The sequence below is a fragment of the Sceloporus occidentalis genome, unplaced genomic scaffold (assembly GCF_023333645.1).
Source record: "Sceloporus occidentalis isolate IW3139 unplaced genomic scaffold, rSceOcc1.0.p SCAF_8, whole genome shotgun sequence".
In the NCBI taxonomy this organism is placed as follows: Eukaryota; Metazoa; Chordata; class Lepidosauria; order Squamata; family Phrynosomatidae; genus Sceloporus; species Sceloporus occidentalis.
Window position 1 is genome coordinate 18,904,964 of NW_028316988.1, and position 24,320 is coordinate 18,929,283.

At 42.5% G+C, this 24,320-nt stretch overlaps 1 protein-coding gene across 1 annotated transcript in view; it reads left to right on the forward strand.

Annotated features, from left to right (window-relative positions):
* Positions 1–24,320, forward strand: part of LOC149308107 (collagen alpha-1(V) chain) — a 178,135-nt gene that overhangs the window by 37,099 nt on the left and 116,716 nt on the right. The window contains exons 2-4 of the mRNA XM_089535095.1: positions 623–790; positions 5,257–5,470; positions 7,106–7,268. Coding sequence (XP_089391221.1) covers positions 623–790; positions 5,257–5,470; positions 7,106–7,268 — 545 coding nt within the window. The remainder of the gene's footprint in view (positions 1–622; positions 791–5,256; positions 5,471–7,105; positions 7,269–24,320) is intronic.

Sequence of the window (24,320 nt, forward strand, 5' to 3'; positions counted from 1 at the left end):
TGAGTTGACTGAATAGAGTTGCTTCTGGTATGATGAACTGGTAGTATGATGGTCTAATGGCTATTGATGAAAAGAATAGAGAGAAGGGAATAAATATAGGAGTAATTAATCCTGGTTAATTAACAACCCTGTGTTGTTGCTTTTGCTGTTTTGAACGATTTGTCAATCTGTCTATCTGGATATGGAAAGAATTAAAGCCATTCATTAATGAAGAACGAAACACATACATACACGTGTATTTGTTGCTGTATGCCATCAAGTCATTTCTGACTTATGGAAAGCCTAAGGTGACCCTATCATGGGGTTTTCTGGGGCTGAGAGTCTGTGACTCACGCAATGTCAGCCTGTGGGTTTCCATGTCTGAGTGAGGGTTCAAACCCTGGTATCTCAGAGTAGTAGTCCAACACTTAAGTTGCCACACCACATTGGTTTTCACCCCCAAATCACGTTTCATTAAGTTTCTTTCTTTTTCCTCTTTCCTTCCTTGGAATAAAATCTGTTTCATCTTGTGAGTTAATCTGTGGTGGTGTTCATGCACATGGTGGGCTGTGTTCAATTGTGCAGTGAGTAAGAAAGCACCCTTTTCACCTCCCAATAATTGCCTCTCTCCTTTTCTTTTCAGCTGAACCTGCCGATCTCTTGAAGGTATTAGATTTTCACAATTTACCCGACGGTATATCGAAAACAACAGGATTTTGCACAAGCCGAAGGTCTTCCAAAGGGGCAGATGTGGCGTATCGAGTAACAAAAGATGCACAGCTGAGCGCCCCAACCAAACAGCTCTACCCTGGTAAGCTTTGTTTTATTCTAACACGCAAAGAGGAGACCTTGCCTTAGCCCAAGTCAGGCAGTTGGTCTATTTCAGACATTGGCTGTAGCTCTCCTTAATTCACAGTTTTACCTGAAGATGCCTATAAGACTGATCCTAGAATCATAGAGTTGGAAGAGACCACAAGTGCCATCCAGTCCAACCCCCTGCCATGCAGGAACTCACAATCAAAGCATCCCTGACAGATGGCCATCCAGCCTCTGCTTAAAGACCTCTAAAGAAGGAGACTCTGAGGAAGTGTGTTCCACTGCTGAACAGCTCTTATTGTCAGGATGTTCCTCCTAATGTTAAGGTGGAATCTCTTTTCCTGTAGCTTGCATCCATTGCTTCGGGTCCTAGTTTCTGATCTTGTGAACCTTTATGCAAAACAAGTGCCATGCATCTGAGTTATTGCTTGTCTATGGAAAAGTAGTATAATGTCTTATGGTAACTCAGTGCATGGGTCCACTGACCTTCATATCTCCAGGATTTCAGGTAATAGGAAAAGAATAGCCAAAGTACAGCTCATGGACTGAATAAGCTCCTGAACTTCATCTTTTGGCCATCAAAAGACCTGCTAGTCCACTAAAGTCCACCCCCACTTTTTTTTTAAAAAGGGTGATTTGGGAGAATATTTTGTCCCAAAGCCATGCAGAAAACTCCTCCAACACACAAAAACATGTGAAAATATGCCCTCAAAGCACCCCAGAATCCCATGCTTCTTGTTGTTGTGTGCCCTTGAGTCATTTCTGACTTATGGTGAGCCTATAATAGGGGTTTCTAGGGCTGAGAGAGCCAGCCAGTTACACAAGGTCAACCTGTTGGTTTCCATGACTGAGAAGGAAATCGCACCCTGGTCTCCAGAGTTGGAGCCCAAAGCTTAGACCTCTATACCAGAACCTCATACTACTCCTTGATATCTCAGTTTTCCTCGACAGTCTCTCTCAAAATGGTGGCAGGAAATAACACCGTGTCACTTTTGACTGCCATTTTGAGAGGGGCTGCAGAGGACAATGAAGTACCAATATTTGGGAGGGGGATTAGATTCCTACTAAGTTGCCCAGCCCTGATCGAGAACAAATGTCTGAAGACCACACAAGTCTAGTAGGGCCTCATCTTCCTCGCCACTCAGTTTAAGTGCCTTAGATAGAATTACTTAAACAATTTTCTTACATCCTCTCCCTGAGCTATTTGAGTCCCATCAGCTTCAGTTTCCCACTCAACCCTGCTCTAGGAATTATTCCCTGCCCTTGTTGTTGTGTGCCTTCAAGTCATTCCTTACTTGTGGCAACCCTAAAATGAACCTATCATATTTTGTGAACAGATTTGCCAAGAAATTTGCCCGTAAAATTAAAATGATTAAAAATTTAAAAGCAAAGAGGGGCAACAAATTGCAATGCCAAAAGTCCTTTCAGGGAAAACAATTACTTTCCAGATACCTGCTGGGCTGGGAAAACTATTGCCCTGATAATGAAAGGAGAGGATTGAGAGAGAGCAAGCATAACCACTTTTGGAATAATAATTATACGAAGAAGAATGCATTAAGATATGTAAAATCATTTGAACTCATAAGTTAAACATAAGGCATGTTAAAACCATCCAACATAAGATTAAAATTATACCAATTTAAAATTCATAGTTTAAAAATGACCGGTTAGACCTGCTGAAATAGAGAGGTCTTTAATACTGTTTTAAATGCAGACAGCATGTTTAGCTGTCGAATCTCTCCTGGCAGGCATTCCAAATGAAGAAGTCCTCTGGGTGACGATTGTCAGTCTAGTCCTGTCCGATTGAAGTAAATGTCCCCCAAAGGACATGAGAATACAAGGCAGATTATATGGGAGGAGGTGATCCCCTAGGAAACCTGGATCCAAACCATGTAGGACTTTAAAGATGCTTTGTACTGTGCCTGGAAACTAACTGGCAGCCAGAGGATTGATTTTAATATTGGTGTGATATACTCACTCTCCTAGATGTACCAGCAGTCAATATGGCTGCCACTTTTTGAACTTAGTGCAATTTCCAAACTTGGTACTACAGCAGTCTAATGTAGAGTGTATTGGAAAAGTCCAGGAAGAGAGGTCCAGAGTCTGGGAGCAGCCACAAAGAAGGCCCTTCCCCATGTTCCTATCCAAATTCTGGTGATGGTGCTGAGATTGAGAGATGTATCTCCCTCAAAGGTCTTAGAGCTTGGACAAGCTGACAAAATAAATTTCATTTGAAATGTGGTGCGGGATGAGAGCTCCACTGTTAAAATGATAAATGAATGGGTCTCGGAACAAACCAAGATTGAACTGTACCTAAAATCCAAAATGACTAAACTGAGACTGATCATACTTTGGACATATCCTAAGAAGATGTGGCTCATTAGAAAAGGCAATGATGCTTGGTATGGTGGAAGGTAGTAGGACAAAAGGAAGGCTTCATGGTAGATTCAGTCAAGGAAGGCAGCAATCTTTATGTGCAAGACCTTAGCAGAGCTGTTGATACCAGGGAGACTTGGAGACTTGGAGGTCCCTCATCCGGAATGGTCACCATAAGCTAACATTGATGTGATGACAATTAACAACAACAAAGTTGATTTGGGAAGATATGGTCCTTAAGAATAGCCTGGACCCAAGCCATCTGGGCCTTTGTAGGACATGACCAGCATTATGAGTTTAGCTTGGAAACAGACTGGCAACCATCAGAGCAGTTGTAAGAAGGGAGTCATGAGCGCAAGGGATTTTGACAAAAACAGGCCAAAGTTAGCAAAAAATTCACAGATGGAGAGGGGAGAGGATGCTCCAACCGTCACTCAAACTCTTTTTGTTCTGTATTCATATTTTGGAGCTGATCTCTGGCAAGGAGGAGGAGGAGGAGGAGGAGGAGGTTTGGGAGATGAACTCTGGCACAAATTAAGAGCCTTGTGTACAAAACCACTGGGAAGCGAAGGGCATAATTTAGGCCTTGGATGTCTCACTTGGACGGCAGCCTCGGTCTTTCTAAACCCTTCCATCCCTTTCTCTTTAATAACACACGGGCTCCGAATAACGAGATGTTACTTCGGCTTTCCAACAAGTAAATGAATAGACGGAGGGTTCGAGATAACAGACGTAATTGCAGAGCAGTTTGGGGATGGAAATTGGCGTTTGGGGAGTTGACAATAAAGGGTGTTGGGATGGGAAGATGCGGGGACACGTCACTTGGCAGAGGCTTCCTCCAGCTTGACAGCATGCTATATTTGGGGCTAATTAGAAGCCTTTTGTTTTCCCAAGATGGTAATTTGGGGGTCTTTGTATTCAGCGGCTTTAGCCACTGCCAACATGGCATAACGTGAGAGGAGAAAGTGGCTTGCTTTTGGAGGAGCACCGTTGTCTTACAAGAGGGAGAAAAGAGCGACAGAGATCATTTTGACACCAATCTCCTCTAAGGAGTGGACATGGTCATTCAGATCTCAGTAGAGTCCTAATGCTTACAGAGTTCAAACAATGGTTTGAATGATTATTATTGGCTAGATTATTATGATAATTATTGGTCAGAATTCCGTATCACCTACTAGTTATATAGTTTATGTAGTTAATTGGTAGCAACGTCTGGCCTGATGCCACCATCACCCAAACCCACTTCACTAGACAACTATCAGATCAGGTGAAGAAGGTCCATTCATCTGATGATCACGGTGATAGACCTCCTCATGACTGTAATGAGAAATCGAAGCTAATGGGAACATTACTCTTCTGTACCCCACACACCAGCTGCATAGATTTTATTTGCCTGATCCAGAAGCAGAAAAATGGACTATGGTTTGAGTGTTGGATAACCCTCCTCCTCCTTTCCAGAGACCAATCCCAAAATAGAAACAAAACCCAAACCAAAAGAGTTTGAGTGATAGTTGCACCATCCTCTCTCCACTGTATCTGTGAATTTTTTTGCTAACCTTGGCCTCTCCCCACTCCAAAAAAAAAAAAAAAAAAAAAAAAATCCTTTGTCATCTTGACTGTCTCATTACAAGTCTGCCAGCTGCCAATCACTTTGCAAGCAAAACTCAAAGTGCTTGTCATGACCTACATACTCCTAGATGGCCACACTGCAGAATTAATGCAATTTGACACTTTAACAGTCATGACCCCATCCTATGGAATCTGGGATTTGTGTAGTTTGTTGCAGCAATGGCCCTCTCTGAGAGCGGAGGCTAAATATCACATAGATCCCAGAATTCCATAGCATTGAGCCATGTCAGTTAAAGTAGTGTGAAACGGCATAGGGGTTTATAGGTCAAAACCAGAGGTTGGAATTATATTTAGAAAATTGGCCCTATATCCAGTTGAGCTGTCACATTTGAAAGAGCATTTCACTAGCGTGGCTTTAGCCAAAATGTCAATGCCAGCCTTTTGGTGGGAATTCACCACTCTCTTCTGTCTCCACCACACTCCCCCTATCCCACCTTTTCTCTTCTCTGGCTATAGCATCTCCCTTCCCAGAAGATTTCTCAATCCTAACCACTGTAAAAGCCAAGAAAGGAAGCCAGTCCTTTTTGCTCTCCATTTACAATGAGCAAGGAATCCAGCAGATTGGCATGGAGATGGGCAGGTCTCCTGTATTCCTGTATGAAGACCACACGGGAAAGCCAGGTCCTGAGGATTACCCTCTATTCCGGGGCATTAACCTATCAGATGGCAAGTAAGTATCCTCTGTCTCTGGAGCAGAGCTTGGAAACCTTATTCATTTCCATTATGTCCATTATTTATTGTAGTTACTTGCTACAGGTTCAGTCTCCCTTATCTGGAATTCTGAAATCTGAAGTACTCTAAAATCCAAAATCATTTACATGAGTGGCTGAGATAGTGACTTTGTTTTCTGATGGCTCAATGTACACAAACTTTGTTTCATGCACAACATTATTTAAAACATTATGTATAAAATCACCTTCAGGCTATGTGTATAAGATGTATATATTTTTCCATCCCAATAATAATTGGGACATGTTTAGGGTTGTGATGTTGCCCATGGCTCCATCCTACAGAAGCCCTGGAATGTGAAGTTTGGTGAGGGACTTAGAATTCTCTGCTAAAGAGATCTAGCAGGAGAATAGATGAAAAAAGCACAAATCCTAGGATTCTGTAGGATGGAGAGATGACTGTTAAACTGATACCAAAACTGTGATAACTATGTACCACAGATAGCATACAGGTAGAGGGCATGAAGGCATTCTTCTCTTGTTTTTCTCTTACTTGAACTGCCATCTAGAGGAGAGATGTGAAAAACAGTTAATGGCTCCAGTTGTGCTGCACAGCACACCAGCTTTGTACATTCAGCAAACAGAAACCTTCCAAAATGGCATGCTAAGGAAAACGAATTATGCATTCTGGGTATATACAAAAAGAATGAAGTTGTATGTTGTTGTTGTTAACTGCTTTTGAGTCAACCTTGACTAATGGTGACCCTGTGGAGGAGACATCTCCAAGACCCCCTATCTCAACCTCTCTGCTTGGGTCCAGGATTGAGTCCAGCCATCTGGCATGCTGTCTTCCTCTCTTTCTACTGCCTTCCACCTTTCCTATCATCATTGTCTTTTCTAGCAAGTCATCTCTTCTCATGAAGTGGCCAAAGTATGACAGACTCAATTTGATCATCTTGGCTGCCAGGAAGAGTTCAGGCTTGATCTGTTCAAGAATCCATTTGTTTGACCTCAGCACTTTTCTCCAGCGCCACATTTCAAAGGAGCTGACTTTCATTCTATCTGCTTTCTTCCCTGTCTTGCTCTCATATCCATACATGGTGAGGGGGAATACAATGTTTTGGATGAGTCTAACTTTACTTTTCAGCTGGATATCTTTTCATTTTAGGATCTGCTCTAGTTCTTCCATAGCTGCCATTCTCATTCCTAGTCTTCTTCTGATTCCTTGACTGCAGTCTCCATTCTGATCAATGTTTGATCCACGCTATGGGAAATCTTTAATTATTTTAATTCCCTTGCTAGTCTAGCTTGGATTTATGTAAATCCTCCAAGGTCATTATTTTTGTTTTCTTTACGTTCAGCAGTAACCCTGCCTTTGCACTTTCTTCTTTAACTTTCCTTGGTAATTGTTCCAAGTCTATGATGTTTTCCACTCGTAGTATGGTGTCATCTGTATATCTTTGGTGGTTGATGTTTTTACTTATCGTCATTTGTAAACATGGGGAAAGGAACGGAGCTGGTATGTTGTGGCACTCCAGTCCTACACTTTGGAAAGATGGGCTTGGGAGTGATAAGACTATTCCTAAGACTAGGGAAGTCCTCTTTTTAACTTTTTGGTTGGGCTTCTTATTTCTCAGGTGGCATCGGATAGCCATCAGTGTGCACCAGAAGAATGTCACTTTGATTTTGGATTGTAAAAAGAAGGTCACCAAGTTCTTGGACCGAAGTGACCATCCCATCATCGACGTCAATGGTATCATTGTCTTTGGAACAAGGATCTTAGATGAAGAAGTCTTTGAGGTAAGAGGAAATGAATAGCTGAATACCCAGAAAGACATCTTGGATTGCTGGAAAAATGGAGAACCCTGTCTCCTTGCAAAATAATGCTCAGGAACAAAAATAATAGCATGCCATTATGTTCATCGAATCCGTTGATGGTACCAATATTGGAAGGGGGTTCATAAATAAACTCTATAGTTCAGCAAACCTTTTGTTCCACCCTCTGAAATTAGGCTTGACTTCTTACTTAGCACTACCCTTTCCCATGTTTCGGAGAAGATTAGCATTAGGAGTGAACTATAGCTATTGAGTTGGCCCATTGCCATTGACTTGGGCCATTACTATTGAGTTGGACCAGAATCTATGGATACATAAGGCTAACAGTATATCCAGAAATGGATGACTGAAAAACTCTGGTTCACATGCACTTTATAAAGTTTGTAGCAATTGTTGGCTGAGCAATATCTTGTGATGTTTTAAAATACCCCGGTTGACTTGGTTGATAACCAAGTCCATTTAGGAAATGTATGGCTCTGTCTAGCTACATATTATATTGTAACTGGATCCTCCATATTTCACATATTTATGGGACTTTTGATGGGATCATGTAGCCTAATGACTGGGCTTGGTTTGGGCAACTGAATAGTAATCCAGTCAACGGTTTTCATCACTGTCTCAAAGGCCTGACTTATTTCCCCAGACATTGTGGTGTTAAGTATCAGCCAGACACCTCCATTTTCCACACAATGCTCTGCTACAGACATTTTATGCAGGCAGAAAAGTCCAGTCCATTCTGTGAAATACCTTCCTGGTGGATGTTGAAGTGAACCGACACAAGAGCTGCCTGGTTATTCCCCCTGCCCCTCCATCTGTGGCTGGGTCTCAGAACAAGAGAAAGTGTAAAATGGCTAGTCTCATTTTGGCTGGGTCTCTTGCTCAAATTTTGTGGGTCTTCCAGGGAAATGGGAGCTGTAAAGCTAATCTGCACCCCCCGTCTCCATTTTTAGCAGCAAACGGGAGGTGACTGGGGTCGGCCAGGAAAGCTTAACTTTTGGGGACCCTTTGCCTCATTCAATTCCTCCTCCAGTGTGAGCTTTAAGCTTTTAAAGGGGTTCCTGTCATGTCTGTCTAAGCCCCTGTCAACTGCAGGCTGATATCAACTTGAGTGGAGCTTAACTTTTGCTCTGGCAAGAGATCACGATAAGCAAAATCCATGCACTCAACTGGCGAATCGTGCAACCTCCAACTTTCCACTCTGTCAAGGTTCCTCTGACATTCTTGGAGTGGAAAAATAGCTTCCTCCCATTAAAATTCAATTAGTTTCAGCTCCAGATTGTATGATTCTTGCTCAGCGGAGAGAGGGAGGGTGGCTGGAAGAAGGGGGAAGATGCATTATTGACTGGGGGCCAGGCTTGGTCTTGCTGCATGTAAGTTTCATTTCTGTAAGGGTTTGAAAATTCCACTGAACCAGGGTGAAGACACAAATCTAGGAAGAAATGGAGGTGTGCGTGCCACAAATGGGATGGAATTGTTCTTGGTGTGCATTAGTCAGAACTTGGACAATTACTGTCGCTCATAATAGAAGTGTTGTTACTTTTATAGTTACAAAGTGGGCTACGTCAATTTTTGCAAACAGAGGCAAAATGCAAAAATAGTTTACACTCAGAAGGAAGGAGAGGAGGTGAGAGGGGAGACTCTGGTCCTTCCCTGTAGGCTTGAGTAAAAGCAAACCGCTGCAGGTTCTCCTAGCTAGTTTCTTCTTGTTCGTTCATCCGTTTTCTCTCTCTTTGAGCACACTTGAGCATTTCTGAATGCTCAAACAACATGTCTTCTTTTATTTTCTTTATTTAAAAAATCTGAATATTTTTGAGTATATTTTCCATCCCTGCCTCTGAAATGAACAGGGGCCAGATAAAGACACCCATGTGCAGGACTTAGTAAATAGGACACTGAGATGTGCAATGCCTAGTAACTGAACCCCCAAATGAAGATAGTGATTTCTGATAAGTTCCCTTCCACACAATATCGATTTTCACTCATGATGTACAAAATGAAACAGAGATGTCAGGAATGCGAGGGGAAAGAGTGTCCATTTGGCTAGCTCAGGGAGTCCAGGCTAGGTGCCAAACACAATTTCAGTCTCTTTAACATTTTAAGGAGGAACTAGGTGAACAAAAGAGAAGGCAGAAGTGTGTATTGCAGTGCATCCTTTTCTCTACCACTCCTCCATCCCTAAGTCTCCTGGACTGTGATTCTGGCTCTGCATTGGACATTGGAACATTACTATTGTGTGCCTTCAAGTCATTGTTCCTGACTAATGGTGGCCCTAAGGTGAAGCTGTCACAGAGCTTTCTTGTCAAGATTTAGTCAGATGGGCTTTGTCATTGCTTTCCATTTGGTGGCTGAGAGAGTGTGACATGCCCAAGGTTTTCCATGCCTGAGTGGAGATTTGGAGCCTGGTCATAGAATCATAGAGTTGGAAGGAACCACAAGGGCCATCCAGTCCAACCCTCCGCCATGCAGGAACTCTCAATCAAAACATACCCGACAAATGGCCATCCAGCCTCTGTTTAAAGACCTCCAAAGGAGGAGGATCCACCACCCTCTGAGGGAGTGTGTTCCACTGTCGAACAGCCCTTACTATCAGGCAGTTTCTCCTAATGTTGAGCTGGAATCTCTTTTCCTGTAGCCTGCATCCATTGTTCAGGTCCTGTTTTCTGGAGCAGCAGAAAATAAGCTTGCTCCATCCCCACTATGACATCCCTTCAAATAGGGCTATCATATCACCTTTTAACCTTCTCTTCTTCAGGCTAAACATCCCCAGCTCCCTAAGTCGCTTCTCATAGGGCTTGGTTTCCAGACCCTTCACCCTTTAGTAGCCCTCCAGAGTCCTAGTCCAGCACTCAAAGCACGACACCAAGTTAGCTCTCCTTGAGACATTATAATGTGTACATTTTCCAGGAAGGGATAGTAAGCCCATTTTTAAAAGTCCAATTATTTATTGAAGTCTCTTAATCCCCAGTTTAATACTCACTGTTCGAGATTCCTTTCTTTCTGTTTGCCGTCGGTCCCATTTTAATGGGTTTAGTGTTGGATTATTTTGGCTCATCAGCCTGTCAGATTAATATGCCATTCTTGGGCTGAAAGGAATTGCTCAGCCTGAACTAGTCTATGGGAAACACCCTGAGCTCATTAGAGGAGATCATAAAACACTCTTGAAGGCTCATCTCTAATTCTTCCTCTAATGTGAGCAGGTAATGTAAAGTCTGAGCACTGCCACCAGTGTGTGAGAGAATCATAGACTAGTGAGAGTTTACTCTGTTGGTAGAAGGTCACAGCTTCAATTGCAGGCATCTTACTTAGATCTCAAATAACAGGAGATGGGAAATATTATCTGTTTTTATGCCCAAGACCACAAGTAGACAGATACTTTGGACACATCATGAGAAGGCATGATTAGAAAAGGTAATAATGCTCCATATGACAGAAGTATTATCCAAGCCATGCTGTTCCCCAGCACCATATACTATGTGAGAATTAGACAGGAAAAAAGTGTATAGGGGGGGAAATCAACTCATGTGTTGTGGTGTTGGTGAAGGGTGCTGAGGATATTATAGATAGCCAAAAAGGCAAACAAGTGGTCCCTTAAACAGACCAAACCAGAAAGGCCAAGATGGAGGCCAAAATGATGAAGTTAAGGCTGTTGTACTTTGGCCACATCATGAGAAAGTATGACTCACTTGAAAAGACTTTAATACTAGGAAAGGTGGAGGGCAGTAACAAGAGAGGGAGACCACATGCTAGATGGATATAGGGAGGCCATGGATATGAATTTGCATGACTTATGCAGAGCAGGCGATGATAGGGGTGAGCTTAGAGATGTCTCATCCACAGGGTTGCCATGAGTCAAGCGAGTTTATCAGACAAGGGAAGTTGGAAGTATAATCCAATGGCAATCTGAACGCAATCATGGGGTTTAACATTATTGCGTGATAGACTACCACACGCAATTTCAGGCAATGGCAAGCTATTTTCAGGCAATGGGAAGTCAGTTCGAACGCAATTCAAATTCACGTAAATTTGCTGACCTAGCGAATTCATGTGAATGTGTTCTGGCCCCACTTTCTTTTCATTCGAAATTAAGAGAAATTCCTCCCGTGTGATAAACTCCAAGGTTAGCAAGGCACACTGCACACAGAGATGCAACAGAACTGCAAGAACAGAGATGCTGATGGAAGATTTCTCTTTCTAGATAGTACCGTTGGACTCACAGCAGTCTTTTCTCCTGTTGGTTCCCCAAGGGAGAGTTGGTGTCCTTCTGGAGCACTCAGTCTGGGAATTGTTGCAGTAATGGGTCTTGGGATTGTGAATGAGAGCTAGGGCAGCCTCTCTTTTCCTTTGCTAAGCCGAACTCCAGACTCCGACTTCAGTTAATTTACCCACCACCACCATTTTGGGGAGCTGCCGAAGGGAGCAAATTTACGAGACTGGCTTTGTCTTTGGCGGCCTTTGCCAAGGCTGATTTCATTTTTCTCACTGCAAGACCCTCAAAGGAAGTCTTTGGGTTATTTTATTTTTTTCAAAGCCTCAAGTCCATCACATGGAGTGATGGAAAATGCAAAAATTGTCTGAGCCAGCATCTTTTTGCACACCCTTTAGATTACCAAACGGGAGAGCTTGTCCCCGCAACCTCAGACTATAATTTATGGCTTTTAATCGCTGGTGTTTCGCTTTAGTTTCTGCCGTTGTTATTTTTCAAAAGCTGATTTTATTTTATTTTTTAAAAAAGAAAACTTTTGGAAGAAGGCTGCTTTGATCATCTGGAATCAATCGACAAGCTGTGTTTTTCTTTTTCTTTTTTCGTTTCTTTTGGTAAGAGGGGAGGACGCATAAGTGCTGTCTAAGAGGAAAAAATGTTGACATCTCTCTGAGGTTTTGCCACTGGAAAAGGTGATGCCTGTGGTGAGCTTCTCATGCAGTAATCCAAGGGATGGTGTCACTTCAACTTTAAAAAAGGCAAAGGAAAGGATGGGTAGAAAGAAAGAAGAAAGAAAGAAAGAAAGAAAGAAAGAAAGAAAGAAAGAAAGATTTGCTCTTGAACATAGCTTGGAAAGCTTCCTTTTGGGATTACACCTCCCAGAATCCTTGTCTGAGAAGGATTCTGGGAGTGGCTGTTTTTGTTTTGTTTTGTTTTTTAATGTTTGTTTGTTTATTTATTTATTTTATATCCCACCTTTCTTCCCAAAGAGACCCAAGGTGGCTCACAAATAAAAATTCTAAACACGTATTGCAATAAAACAATTAAAACATCAGCTAAAAAGAGTATATAATTAAAAACATTAAAACCACAATAAAATCACAATACCCATCCCATATAAAACCCACTCCATGACTACAGATTAAAAGCCTGCCTGAACAGAGCCATTTTTGCCTGCCAAATGAAAGGCCAGCAAAGAGGGGACCAGCCTTGCTCCTTGTGGAAGGGCATTCCAGAGGGCAGGAGCAGCCACCAAGAAGGCTCTCTCTCGTGTCCTGACCAGGCAAGCCTGTGATGGTGCAAGGACCAAGAGGAAGCCTTCCCCGGAAGATCTTAAGGCTCTAGCACAGTGGTTCTTAACCTGTGGGTCGCAACCCCTTTGGGGGTCGAACAACTCTTTCACAGAGGTCACCTAAAACCATCAGACCAGTTGCTACTTCATTACAGTTAAGAAGTAGCAATGAAAATAATTATATACTTCGGGGTCACCATAACATGAGGGACAGTATTAAAGGGTCACGGCATTAGTAAGGTTGAGAACCACTGCTTTCGCAGGTTTGTATTGGGAGATACGGTCACTCAAATAATCTGGACCTAAGCCATGTAGGGCTTTATAAGTCATAACCAGCACTTTGAATTGTGCCTGGAAATGAACCGGTAGCCGGTGAAGCTGTTTTAGTAAGGGAGTTGTGTGGTCCTTATATGTGGACGCAGTCAGCATTCTGGCAGTGGCATTTTGCACATGCTGACGTTTCTGAATGTTCTGCCCTTGGAGTTAGCTCCAAGCTGCGAAAATTCATGTCAATCTAGAATTCTCCTTGTCAGAGTTTCCCAACACTCAATAAATATATATTTCAACCACTTAAAAAAATTCTTTTCCAAATATTTCTTTCATCTATACCAGTAACCAAGTTTAATGGTTTATGTTTTGTGGAAAGCATCTTTGGAAGAGAGAATGAAGTCCAAAAAAATGTCATGCCAAAACATGTGCCCATCTCATCCTGAATTGGACTTTCTCTTCAAAATGGCATCTGAAGCAGAGAGATGTTAGGCAAGAAAATATCTCCCTATTTCCTCCTTTGCAGTAAAGAGATCCAATGATCTTTGGTCACCTGTAGCCACAGCTGACTCCCTTCTGCTTCTAATGTCAACCTGGCAGAGAGGAAGGTCCTTTGGCCATAGGCTGAGAACAGACCCTTTTCCTGGCTCATTACATTTGATGGATAACATGAAATGGAGACTAATTCCTGCTTATTCTTTTGGCTCACAGCTCCGTCTGCAGGTTTGGTTTCCCTGCTGAATAATGAGAGCACAGAGTTGGGTAATTTGTTCCATGGAAATTATAACCTTCCAATTGTACTATTCTTCCCCCTCCACACACATCTTGGTATTCTTTCCCTCTCCCCCAAAGTGGAGAGAAGGAGGATACTCTCATTTCGCATGCTTTTGTCTTTTCTTGCAGAGTGTTACCTCTAGGAAATAGCTTCCATCACAGGCCTCTGTTGCTCTGCAAGCTGTGCTATCCTTACAGATTGGAAAAATGATCCCTTTTTTTGGATTACAAGTCCCATAACATACACACACCCGCTGCCAATCTAGCTTCCATTGTTTGCTTAGATGTACCTTCCTCGGAGCTTGGAAAGATTATGTTTTGGGGACTGCAACCACAGTGGCTATGCTTGCTGAGCGAGTCTGGGCATTGTATTCCCCCCAAAAGATAATGTTTCCAAGCTCCAAGCCATGAATTATGAAGTAATAGATTCAACACTGACTTGATAACTGGAAATTTTAGCATACTCACAAAAAAACAATAACAACATTTCCAAGCACTGAAGATGGTATAGTTGGCTTAACAATGGAGGGCTCTCACTAGAGAATTGTGGAAGTTGCTGTCTCCCCGAAAGGAACATTTCCAAATTCTGTGGCATGCCCAGCTTACCAAGGAATAGGTGGAATAATGGGAAGCTCACTACTTTGTGAATCGGTCAGCTGAGCACGGCTTGAAGCCAGGTTTTAGGTTGGGCGGTGGCATCGGCGGCATTTTCCCTGCGATAATACCCGACTGCTTCTTGTAATTGACTTGAAAATAGAAAGTGCTGCTGTGCCAAGTGATGTGATGGGGGAAAACATGCCATGCACCCAAAGAGCACTCTACATCCAGCTATACCTGAAACTCAGGTTCCCGGGAGGATAAAGAACAATCATTTTCTCTCTTTCCCTTTCTCTTGTGGCTGGGGCTACTCCCACATCTGTGTTTCCCAACCAGGACAAGTGTGACGTAATCTTGGACGCCAATTTTGTGCCCTCCTGCCAAGATGTGCAAGAGATTTTCTCTGACACAATTGGAAGGATCAACCAGAACTATTTTACTTCTGCACAGATGCAGTGGCTCAGGTAGCCAGCAGTGATGTATTCAAGTCTTTTATTCCAAGAATCAAATTGAGCTTCTAACTTCAAGTCTCAAGCTGAGTCTCAAGTTCTTGCAAGATATGGTTGAGTCAAATTTCAAGTCTGGGAGCCAACTTTAAGAGAGAGAGAGAGAGAGAGAGAAGAAGTGGTGATGGTGTGAGGGTGGGACAGTGGTGTTTCAGTAACTAGAAAATCAAGACGATTGCACAAAGTGAGATGAAAAGAATTAAAATATCATAGGCAATTTACCAAGATTGCATTTTGGACAAATGAGGTCTACTCAACATCCTGTCCCTGCTGCACATCGGAAGAGCCAACTAAGGTTTTCCTAGGGATAGCAGGCCCAAACTGGAAAGTGCATTCTGTGTCTCCTGCTTGAAGATGACCCATGGAAACTGGAGACTCCTGACTAGGCCTTGAGATCAGGCAACCCTAACAGTGTGTGCTTTGGACATTTCATTGCTTCTTCTAACATGCTCTCATTCTTAGCATAAGGTAGAGAGAGAGAGAGATCAGGGAGAAATGGGGAGAGAGGGATGAGATGACACAGATCAGATCCCCTTTCTTTTTAATGCTGAAAGGAAGCATAAGAAGAAAATCCTTTGTTCTGTCTCAGTTTGAAAAGGTTAAGCTTGTCCCAGCAAGACTGGGATTAGAGCTGAGCCTAGTTGCCTCTGAAGATAGTTTTCAGAGACAATTTCAAAGATTTTCCTATCTCCCTTTCTCCCCTTGCTTAGAAAAAGAAGTCCACGGTGCAGATTTTAGTTTTGATATTCTCCATAGTTTTCCAGCAGCAGCTGATTCTCTTTTTCACCAGTGCTTACAACATATAACCTGACCTTTCAGACATGAATGGTGGGACGTGTGCGGTCAAGGAACACCAGAGTGTGGTCAAGATGGCAAAGGGTATTCACGAAGAACGCACATGCCAGAAGAGGATGCAGCAGTTTGCTTTTGCCTGAGTCTACTGGGAAGGGCAAGATTCTGCTCCCCTGTCTGTGCTGGGTTAACTAAGTGCAACTTGTTTGTGAAATCTGAACTCGGTTTACAGCAATTGAAGTGGCCTGAAGGCAAAGGAGGAAAGTGGTAGGATGGATCACCAGTGCTAGGTCCCCAACAACATCTGGAGAGCCCAATGATTCCTGCTGCTGTGTCCAAGTCAAACTGTGCAGGATTTGCTGGTGCACTGAAGTTCAGTGGCCTAACAGGAAAGTTTTCAATGGGGTATCTGTGTTCACCTGCAAAAATGGATATGGAGTGGGTGGGAGCCATGTGTGTTTTTACTTTTAAAACTGACTATATTTAAAAATCCATGGGAACCAAAAATGCAACCTGAATGGGAAGATTCTGTAAGAGAGGGTTCTTTCCTAATGAGTTAGGCAGGCATTTAGAGAAGAGAGTGTGTCCAGGTTTCCTCATTGCTCTTTCTTTCTTTCTTTCTTTCTTTCTTTCTTTCTTTCTTTCTGTTGTGCAAGTGAAGTGACTCCAAGAACATGGAAAACCCATCTCCTGCCAGAGGAGTGGTTTTCTTAATGGCAACCACATGCTATTTCTCCTTCATGGGCTGAATCCTGTATAGGAAACTCTGCCATGGCATGGGACAAACACCATCCATGCGCAATAGTGGAAGGTTATTTACTTTCGTTATGGAGGTGTGTATTTATTTATTCCTGGATCTATAACATGTCTTTCTCCCACTATAGGAGACAATGCGGCTTGCAGTGTAATAGCTTAGAAGATTGTGGGGTACAAAAGTTAAAAAAATAAACATTAAATGCCGTACAGGTTGAGTATCCTTTATCCAGAAATCCAAAATAACTCCAGAATACAAAACTTTTTTCATGGGCGGCTGAGATAGTGACACCTTAGCTTGGAGGTATGCTGTTTAAATGACGCATGCATCTTAAGAGGCCAGAAGCTTTGCCAAAGTTGTGCTCCAGTCCTTAGGACTGGAGCATGGCTTTGGAGTGGCTTTCAGACTCTTAGGACACATGCAGCATTTAAACAGCATACTGTACTTCCAAAGTGACCCAAAGCAGCTTTATTTCGGCCTGTCTGTTCGGGCCTTGTCTTTTTGTTTTTTAAAACAAAAATTGCACATTTTCATTAGTATAAACCCACTTCTTCGGGTGCGATAAAAAGTGATATAAAAGCCTAGTGTCAAAAAGCGTATTTATATTTATATATAAATATATTATATTATAGTTGTGGGACTGGGATAGACTTTCCCATGCTGAACATTTTGCATTGCATTCTGAAAAGTCACTCTTCCAAGGAATGTGGTTTTAGCAGGCTGTTTCTGTTCCAGGCTTTTATATGGAGCTGAAAAAGCAACTGTTCCTTCCCTTTCCCTTAGGATGGGTACTGAAAGTGCACAAGCCCAGCCAGTTACGCAGAAATCAGCCTAAAGTTCAACAGTAGGGTGGGACAGGAACACTGTCTTCAGCTTAAACCTTTCCCCAGAAATGTGGGTCATCTCCTTTGGGATGCTTCCAAGGCACTGACTAGAGTGGTGGTTTCAGGATCTTTGGCCAGCAAAGGATAACAGACTATATAGTTGCTTAATAACTTCAAGGCACTCTGCACATGCTCCGAGGTACTTTCGTGTGCTTTCACTCTCCCTTAAGGAAGGATTGTGAGACCAGCAATAAGCTTATTGGTGGTAAATGTGTGTGTCTAGGGGAAGACGACTTGGGTTAACAAGAAATGGGGAACTAACAGAATCTTTAAAATACTGTAAATGTTTTCCTGGTTAAGTCACCATCAAGGCACAGCTCTATTTATTAGGAAAGAAAGGAGATAAGAATCCACTTTTAACAGGGTAAGTAATTGTGCCCTGTATGGTTGCTGGAGTGTGCCAGGATGTACAAGTCATATGCGGGCCACTTTTACACCCTGGGACCTTCTGGAGTAATGGAGTAGTGAAAAATAAAATACTGTACCTTTCCCGAAATGGTTGAAAATCCACTTCTGGTTCTCAAAAATGACTTTTTAAAAAAGTTAAATGGTATAATGTGATATTAAATGGTACTGGGAAGCCTTGCAACCTATTGAAAATGGTTCTGCTTGGAAGATCCCATTTTGGACCAGTATAGTGCACCAGTATACCCTGCCCTTTTGAGCAGGAAAAAAAGGTCTGATTTGAGGATTCTGGAAGTATTGAGGGACAAAAATACATAGGGTGATTTATGTGGCCCCCGGGTGCACTTTACTCACCACTGGACTGAAGCAATATAAATAATAATAATAATAATAATAATAATAATAATAATAATAATAATTATTATTATTATTATTATTATTATTAATATTATTATTATTATTTATAGCCTGCCCAATCACAAGGCATCAGGGTGGGTTACAAGAGTAAATCACAAAAATTTTTGTGAAAGAAGGCAAGTTTGAAAATGAAGTCAGTGATGCTTTTCCAACCCTACCTTGCACAAGATCCCATCTCTTTGTCCATCTCTAGACTGTAGAATGCATGAAGCTCCTCCTTCATCCTGAAGAACAGATTTCATTTCAAAAAAAGTATTTGGGGCCACATTCTTGGGGTGTACATGGCCAAAGGCAAAGTGGTGGGAGTTCCAACCCCCAGATATTTTAGCTGAATGCTGTTGGTGCCAGTAACCCAATTTGGAGAGTCATTCCAACCTTGGAGACTACCGAACAAACAATCAAACCTTCTCTGAACAAATCCTGCCAAGAAAAGTCCACAATAGGTTCACCTTAGGTTGCCATGAAAGTCAGAAATGAAGGTACACAACAACAAACAAAAAACTGAACAATAGTGTCATGCATCAGCAGGCGTAGCCTGTTGAACACCTCCTCTCAGTGGCATCATTAGGGTTGGCATGACTCAGTGTAATATCTCATAGTGTCACCCCCCAATTCACCATCTCCCATACCATCGTGTACAAAATCCTTAGTAAAGTGGGATTTTTTTTGTACTAATGTTATTCATAAATCATAATTCCCATGCATCGCTCAACATAATGGCAATAGTTGTGACATAAACAACCTGCAACATTAAAATTATACTATTAAATTCTGATATCATGTGCACAACTGGAGTGTGAGCTAAAGTGTTTTAAAGGGATGCAAGCGAATGAATAACCACTAAAGTTAGGGGAGCAATGGTGTCACCCCACTGGGAATGTCACCTGGTGTGTTCTGAATCTTCGCACCCCTCCAATGACACCCCTGCCCACTTGGAAACCAGATTTAACCCCAGAGCTTGAGGTTCCTCACCCTTGTTGTCTATCCTTGCAGCTAACCTCAAGAATGGGGCTATTTCACTTTGGCAGGTCCAAATATATCTGGATTCCCACCTTGGAGGAATCTGAGGAACGTTTCCTCTAAACGTGCAGCAAGTGTACAGCAGAGAAATGTCCCCGGCTAATTTTTGTTGGCAATCTTGGGTCACTCCTGACCCCTTCCTCCTCCCCTTCCTCTCAGTCGCAGGGACCTCTTCAGCTGATGCATGACTCACTGTGGAAAAATGTCCAAACAAGTGTAAGGTTTTTAATATGATTTCTTTTGGCTAATGGGAACACAGCAAATTGGGAATCGGAGCTGGCAGTATTTTCCATTTTTGAACGAAAATAAAGGCATCCAAGAATGGAACAAGCGAGAGAGTATGTGTATGTAGGAGGATCTTTTTCTCATTGCTTCCTGCCCTTGAGTAAATGGAGCAAGAGGGACCAGCCATCATCCAGATCTGTAACATTAACCTTTTTATTTTTTACCCAATCCAGCTATTTCTGTATGTACTTATCCATTGCATTTTAAACCTGCTTTTCCATTGCAATCAAATAGCACTCAGGGAGACTAATGGTCAAACTTCAGAACCTGTGAAGGTTCTCATGAAGCCAGAAGTCTTCTCATTAGGGTTTTCCAACACTGAAAAACAAATTGTCCAGCCATTTTTAAAAGCATTTTTCAAAATTCTTTCCATGCCAAACACAGTCATAATTGTAAATTACTCTTTGCCTGAAAAATTCCATAGACTGATTGCAGGGTGCTTGGAAAAACACTTTTCTGTTCCAAGCCTTTTGCCCGTCTGTTTTGCAGGATGCCTTCTCCGAAGTTCTAATGTTGCGAGGGGGTGTTTCCTTTGAATTTAACTCGTAAAGCATGGTGATGTTATGCTAAGGACTAGATCGCCTTGCCTTGCACGGTAAGACTTGGAAAAAATTAGGCTCTCAGAAGGAGGCCAATTTTGTTGAGCTGTTTCATCAATTTGGACGTTGGAGGAAATGTGAATCTCTCTGGATTAAAAGCCTAAGCAAAGACCCAGCTAGACAGAGAGGGCAATGTTGGAGGAGGAAACATAATATTGGACCCAAAGGGAAAGAAAACACCAAGCGTGGGGCATGCAGCTTAACTCCAGTGGAGGCCACAAAGATGAAACTGAACGCCAGGCCACCTCTTGACTGAAGCCAGCCAGCCTCTTCAATTCGGCTGATGGAGGCGTTTTCAGAGTCCCTCCTCCTGGCTGCTCTTTTCTCTCCAAGAAAAATGCAGCAATTTCCTCCATAACAGAAGCCTGGCTTGGATCAAGTCTTCCCATTCAGAAGAGGCGGCCAATTCCCTCGGTGATCAGCAGCAGGCCAAGAAGTGCCAGGAACAACATCTCAGCCAGATGATTGTGTTCTTTCCAGCTCCTATTGGCTGCCGGCAAGAAAAACAGACAGAGTTTGGGATGGCAACTTGAGCCTTATTGCTGGCAGCCTTCAGAAGGAGTGTGGGAATGGGAAGCATGGCGGCAGCGGTGGCGATGGTGGGTGCGGAACTAGAGAGTGCGGTTGAACCCAGATGGGTCTCGATTGTGTTGATTTCAGCTTACACTTTGTACTTAATAGAATTTATGACTGTAGCTTATTATTAATGTCAATTCTCTCTCTGGCTGCAACTACACTGCAGCAATAGTGCAGTTTGACACTGCTTTAACTGCCGTGGCTCAATGCTATGGAATCCTGGGATTTGTAGTTCGTTATGGCACCAGGGCTCTCTGACAGAGAAGGCTACATCTCTCACCAAATTCCAAATCCTGGAATTCTATAGCATTCTATAGCATGGTGACATGACAGTTAACGTGCTGCCAAACCGCATTATTCCTTTCAGGCAGCCATGATCCTCCTGATAGTATTATTACTATTATTATAGTAAAGGGGGAGAGAGCTAACTAGCGTAGAGTTTTCAATTTCCCTGACTAATTATCTGGAGGAAATTCATGCTGATTACAAGAAAACCCGAGTTAGAGAATGTTATTGATTTGCCAAACACAATAAACTGAGAGAGAGAGAGAAAGAGAGAGAAGATGGAGGGCCTTCCCCATTCTCAAGGGAAGCGATAATCAAATATTGCCCATGGAAGGGAACTGAGAGATAGTCAGGGATTGATGAAGCAAGGAGGCATATCAACAACGACCGTTATGCATATTTTATCTTCTTGCACTAAGACTGAAAAACACTTGCATTGTATGGGTTATAGGAGTATTTTATCCAAGAGATATTGCAGGCTAGTTTAGAATCGATTATGGATAGCAAAGAATATACACTTCTTGCATTGTGGGGAATTTTCTTGCCTTACAACATCCTACTTTTAACTGGCGGGGCAACAATCAAATGGTCCAATGTATTGATAACTGGAGCACATTACATGTACCTCATTGACAAATGGTGTGGGCCATTTTGTTTGCAGAGTTTCTCATCCAGAGTTCCCTGGAACTCTAGGACACTTTGAGAAGTTGTGCGCATGCCTTGCCACATTTTGTCCTGGCAACTCCACTTTTGATGGATGCGATCCAATGAATTGTTTGAAAGGGGATATAAACTCCATCAGGGTCCTCAGTGCGAATCTCAAGCTGAGACCTCAGCTCCTGAGGGCAATCCAAATGAGGACTTCAATTTAAGAACCAGAGGCAGGAGAAATTTAGGCTCAAAAGACATTTATTTGGTAGGCAAAGACTTCTCTAAAAATGATTTATTTATGAGCTCCCCTTCAACTCTCTGAACCTTGTCCAGAAGCCAATAGATGTATCATCTATTCAATTTCCAGCAGGATTCCCCCAGCTTTCTACTGTCGGTTTTTGGTTGCCGGCCAGATCTACGTTACAGAAGGATTTTTTTTTCATGGACTTTGGAGAGACCTTTGAAACTTTAAAATGTTTTACAAGATAGGCTTGTGCATAGAGAATGAGAGAGAAAGAGAGAGAGAGAGAGAGAGAGAGAGAGAGAGAGAGAGAGGATTTATGGCCAGTCGGCTGAAGATGGAAAATCTTCACATAGACGCTGAAAGAGGAAGATAGCTTGAGAGAAGGAAAACTAATAATAATCTGGCTTCCATGCTGAAACCAAACCACTTTTGCAGGCTGGAAAATGTTAGGATTGTCTGTCTGTTTTGGTTTCTGTTTTCCTCTGCCTTTCTTGTTTTTCACATGCTTGTCCCTGGCCAAACATAGGTATGGAGAAGCCAACTTAACTCAATGAGAGCATACCCTTCAACTGTCCCAATTTGCAAGAGACAGTTCCATATTAACCCCTTGGCATCTCACTTTTTAGACGCTTTTAACCGGTCCCAATTTCTCTCTCTTCCTCCCCCTTTCCTCCTTAGTCCTCATCTTACTTTGCACCAAAACCGAGTTCAGAGTGCAAAAATAGAACTAACCAAGAAAATTCAGACCTATGTCTGGTTTTGACTGGGACACAAAGGTCTGCTCTCTAGCCAATGTCTCCATAGGCATAGAATCATAGGCCTGATATAGACAGCCAAAAAGCGCCATCATGGGGCTGATTTTAGGGCTCGGGAGAACGGAGCGTCCTCACGTTCCCAAGACCTACCACACAACAGGTGTTTACATAGGGGCCGCCATGATGACGTACACATGGTGCCACCTCCAACCCATCTGTATTTTGACTTCAATACCACTGTGTATATGGTTGTGAATATAAAGCATGGGGCCAGGGTGGTGTCGTGACTTGAGTGTTGGACAAGAACCCTGGGAAGACAGGGTTCAAATTCCCTCTCAGCCGTGCAAACTCAGTGTGTAACCTTGAGCAAGTTGCCCCCTCTCAGCCTCAGAGGAAGGCCATGGTGAACCCATCTCTGAACCAATCTTGCTGAGATACCTCCATTATAGATTTGCCTTAGTTTCTTGAATACACCATGAATCAAAAAAGACTTTAAGGCACACAGCTGCAGCAGGAGCAACGACATGTTTTCACATTCTCCACTAATGCACACTGTGCAGAAACATATAGGCCCTATACAGACAGGCCAAAATAAAGCTGCTTCAGGTCACTTTGGAGGTATGGTGTTTCAACTATGCATGTGTCCTAAGAGTCTGGAAACTTCATCAAAGCTGCACTCCTGTCCTTAGGACTAGAGCGTGGCTTCGGTGTGACTTCTGGACTCTTAGGATGCATGTATCATTTAAACAGCATACCTCCAAAGTGACTCGAAGCAGCTTTATTCTGGCCTGTCTGTATCAGGCCATAGTCTTTTCCTCTGAGACTAGGAAGGGGAGACCCATTGCTTTCTGTTGGCTCACTACAAGGAAATATATATATATATATATATATATATATATATATATATATGAGAGAGAGAGAGTTGACTCAGAGACTAAATAAGTCAGGTTGTATATCCATAGTGGCTTGGCTAATTGGTGACATGAGATTTGAGTGGAACCATGAAGCTCACAAGGAACGGGTTGAAATGCTGTTATAATGGATACCTCTGTGTTTTTGTGCACGGTGAGATCATTTTGACATATGGAAGAAGCCTCGCTGCTCCTAGAATCCTTTATGAATCCCTGCAAAGCCTTTCACCACTGTAATTATTCAGTTTGACATAATTCCAGTTTGCAGTTAAATATCTCTTTTAAAATTACGTTTTTTTTCTCCCCAAACGTGTCATTAAAAGCCTTGATGATGGGGAGGTTGTTTGAGCCAAGAGCAGCACCGGGACATTTTGGGAAATGTGAAAATCATCTGGATGTTTAAATTCTGGCCTGCACATTAATGTAGGAGGCACAGACCAGGTCAATTTATATCCCAGAGATCAGCTTCCGACCTGTTTTGGAATGAAGTCAAAGATCAGATTCCATACTGTTCTGGAATTAGCTCAGAAAAGGTATTCATTCATGTGTCAGACATCTAAAGGACACCTGGAAAATTAATCCAGATACTCCAGATTATTATTATCATTAGTGGATATTAGGGCAATTTATCATTGCCAGTGTGTGTATATGTGCCTTCAAGTTGTCTGTCAACTTACGGTGACCCCATGAGTTTCATAATGTTTTCTTAGGCAGGGAATATTCAGAAGTGGTTTTGCTGAAATGTCGCCCACTGGCTCTTTATTAAGCTGTTCCGAGATTCTTGTCAGGACCTCAAGCCCAT